The sequence below is a fragment of the Nansenia antarctica genome (genome assembly GCF_963989245.1).
Source record: "Nansenia antarctica genome assembly, chromosome: 7".
NCBI lineage: Eukaryota > Metazoa > Chordata > Actinopteri > Argentiniformes > Microstomatidae > Nansenia > Nansenia antarctica.
This window is the reverse complement of record NC_137677.1, coordinates 37965800-37969575: the sequence shown is the minus strand read 5'-3', so window position 1 is coordinate 37969575 and position 3776 is coordinate 37965800. Positions and strand designations below refer to the sequence as shown.

Below are 3776 nucleotides of genomic sequence, written 5' to 3'. Positions count from 1 at the left end.
TAAACATACTTATCGTACAACCTCATGAAAACATAATAGAAACATCATAAAACATCATAAATATCATAAATATACAAAATAATAAAACATGAAGTCGTGACAGGCACGACATTCCATGTGGTGAGTTTGTACGATGACTGGCCCTGATGACAGAGTTTTATATTTCTTGTAGTTGTGTATAATTAGCATAGCTGCATATGTGACAGGGTCTGGTTAACAAGTCCTCATGGTTATTTTTTCAGTAGTTTTTTTTCCTCCAGATTATGAAAGTACAGATTGTAAGCTTTCAAATGATGTGTCATACATTGAAAATAGTTGAAGAATATATTTAGCTTATTTGAATGTTGGTACACCTCAAACCAAATAGCGGAGAAACTCGCTCTGAATCAAAACACACGCAGTGCTAAAAAGGAACATCGCTATGAACATCTAACTGCATGTTTAGCACATCACAAACATGCTGATAGAACACCAACATGCTAAAAACACATAACTACACATAATTAGATGATCACACAGTCCTTGCTTTGGAAAGCCCCCTCTATAGCCTTCTATGGCATGTCGCTGACTCAGGGCCTCTCTCTCTCTCTCTCTCTCTCTCTCTCCAAACAATGGCAGAGGCCCCTGGTCCCACAGGTATAAAATGGAGGGCTTCCCAACAGGTAGCAAGTCAGTCACTCACCACCACCTCTAGGACCAGCAACAGCAGCTAGCATCGGCAGCTAACCACCGCTAACAACATGACTTCCGACATGCACATGCAGGGCAAGATCACCTTCTACGAGGAGAGGAACTTCGGCGGTCGCTCCTACGACTGTATGAGCGACTGTTCCGACATGTCCTCCTACATGAGCCGCAGCCAGTCCTGCAGGGTGCACAACGGCTGCTGGATGGTCTATGAGCGCAACAACTACATGGGCAACCAGTGGTTCTTCAGGAGGGGCGAGTACTCCGACTACCAGAGCATGTTCAACTGGAACATGAGTTCCTGCCGTTACATCCCCATGGTAGGTCCACATGACTAGCTTTCTGTCTGTCTGTCTATGTCTGTCATAGTATCTATCTATCTATCCATCTATCCATCCATCCATCCATCCATCCATCCATCCATCTATCTATCTATCTATCTAGTGTCTTTCTCTCTTTAGCTATGCATCTATCTATCCATCTATCCATCTATCCATCTATCTATCTGTTGATCCTCCCATTAAACCCATGTCTTCCTGATCCCATTACAGCACAGGGGCAACTACAGGATGAGAATCTACGAGAGGGAGAGCTTCGCTGGTCAGATGCACGAGATGATGGACGACTGTGACTCCATCATGGACCGTTACCGCATGAACAACTTCATGTCCTGCAACGTGATGGACGGCCACTGGCTGATGTACGACCAGGCCAACTACAGGGGCAGGATGATGTACATGAGGCCCGGCGAGTACAGGAACTTCAGGGATATGCACATGGGCAACAACAGCATGAGGTTCATGTCCATGAGGCGCATCATGGATTCCTGGTACTAGATGTTGCTTGATTGGTACTTAGAGAGATGAAAGTTGAATAAAGCTTTTGGAAAATGTAAAATGTGAAGTTGTCTGTTGTGGTACGATGATAACCCACACTCACACACACACACACACACACACACACACACACACACATATTGTATCCTTTGGTCTGCAGAAACAACCCCCTCCATTCCTAATCAGACCAGATGAGATCAGAGTCACTTTTATTACATCTTTACTGTACAAGTCCACAAGAGTTGAATTCTTTGGCTTTGGTTCCTCGGCATTGACATGAACAAACACACTGGAAATAGAAGGCGATAGAAAGCAGGGGTTAGCAGCGCTAATTAGTCCAGATCAGGGGGGACCCCAGGCGTACCAGAGGGGTGAGGGCGGGGGGCTGAGGGCAGGTTAGGTTGATTATACGCATGCTTGGGTGGGTTTCTATTGAAGTAGCCCTGGTTCAGAGCAGGGGGAGGGCTCAGCAGCCTGGATCCTGCCTCCCTCCCCCTCCCTCCCCCCCTCCCTCCCCCCCTGGGAGTCACACATGCCAGGCCAGTGAGAGGAGTGTACCCTCCGTGCACTCTCCCCCTCGACTGGACGCTGTCCAGACCCACAACGCACTGCTACACTGGCTCCCTTCTCTCTCTCTCTCTCTCTCTCTCTCTCTCTCTCTCTCTCTCTCTCTTCAGTTTCTCTCTCTCTCTCTTCAGTTTCTCTCTCTCTTTAGTTTTTTTCTCTCTCTCTCTCTCCTCAGTTTCTTTCTCTCTTTAGTTTCTCTGTCTTTAGTTGTTTTTCTCTCTCTCTCTCTCTCTCTGTCTTTACTTTCACTCTCTCTCTCTCTGAGCACCGTCTCACACTCCCGTGTGTGTGTGTGCACTCATGAACAAGCGTACTGTGTGTGTGTGTGTGTGTGTGTGTGTGTGTGTGTGTGTGGTTCCTTGTCGTTCACCTATCAGGTTAAAGGCCAGTAAAGGTCAGTTTGAGGTGTGTCAGCTGATATCTGACATCCTGCTGCCACTGTTGTCGGACAACGATTCAAGTCTGAAAATGGCCGTTTAGGTCAAAGTATGTCACCCTTTCCTCAGCTCCTCCTGAAACGGTTTCCTACGTGCTGTGACGTATGACAGATGGTATAGAGAGATGGCATTTCAAACAGCAAGGGTGACGTTGGGTAGCCTGATTGTGAAGTTAACGCCCAGAGTCAAATATAACCCGCTGAAACCCCTTCACTGGCTTGTTTTGAGTCAAACAACTTTCTGACATCCGCACCCCTCCCCCACCCCAGGCCGCCTCCCCCCCCAGGCTAACTCTCCCCCCTCCCCCAGGCCGCCCCCAGGCGGAGATAGAGAGAGAGAGAGAGAGACTTACGGAGATATAGGCAGAGAGAAAGAGGGAGGGGTGTTGTCATGGCGATGGTGTAATGAGCTCTCATTAGCACCCAGCTTCTCCTCACTGTTGTCGCCTCGTTATCATAATTATGCAGTCTCACCTCTGTGTGTGTGTGTGTGTGTGTGTGTACATGTGTGTACGTGTGTGTGTACGTGTGTGTACGTGTGTGTGTGTGTGTGTGTGTGTGAGTGTGTGAGATGGAGCACAGCACTGGCATCATTAACATGACTTCAGTCAACCTGGAAGAACGTTCTCTCTCTCCCCCTCTCTCTCCTCTTCTCTTTGCCCCTTTCATCCTCATTCCCTTGCTCTTGCCCTCTCTCTCTCTCTCCTCTTCTCTTTCCCCCTCTCATCCTCATTCCCTTGCTCTCTCTTGCTCTCTCTCTCTCTCTCCTCTTCTCTTTCCCCCTCTCATCCTCATTCCCTTGCTCTCTCTTGCTCTCTCTTGCTCTCTCTCTCTCTTTCTCTCCCTGTCTGTCTTGCTCACCCCCAACCTTTCTCTTCTCCTCTTTCACCCGTGGTACATGTTTTCATTGGTCTCATTGGTTTCATTGATCTTTCACCTCATCCCCCCTTCTCCCTTGTTCTCTCTCTCTATTTTTCCTTGACTCTTTCTCTCCTTCTGGGACCCCCCCCAACCACCCTCCCCCTGTCTCTGGGTTGTCCCCCCCCCCCTGTCTCTGGGTTGTCGTCCCCCCTCCTACCCCATGTCTCTGGGTTGTCCCCCCACCCCATGTCTCTGGGTTGTCCGTCCCCCCCATGTCTCTGGGTTGTCCCCCCCCCATGTCTCTGGGTTGTCCCCCCACCCCCATGTCTCTGGGTTGTCGTCCCCCCATGTCTCTGGGTTGTCCCCCCCCCATGTCTCTGGGTTGTCCC

The 3776-nt window shown here is 49.2% G+C and overlaps 1 protein-coding gene across 1 annotated transcript; it reads left to right on the top strand.

Moving 5' to 3' along the window:
- Positions 1-740: 740 nt before the first annotated feature.
- LOC308161794 (gamma-crystallin M2-like) lies at positions 741-1523 on the top strand (the record flags this gene model as incomplete). Its single annotated transcript, XM_080535868.1, has 2 exons — positions 741-1007; positions 1239-1523. 2 exons carry the CDS (start codon positions 741-743, stop codon positions 1521-1523), a joined length of 552 nt encoding a protein of 183 aa, XP_080391994.1.
- Between the last annotated feature and the right edge of the window lie 2253 nt (positions 1524-3776).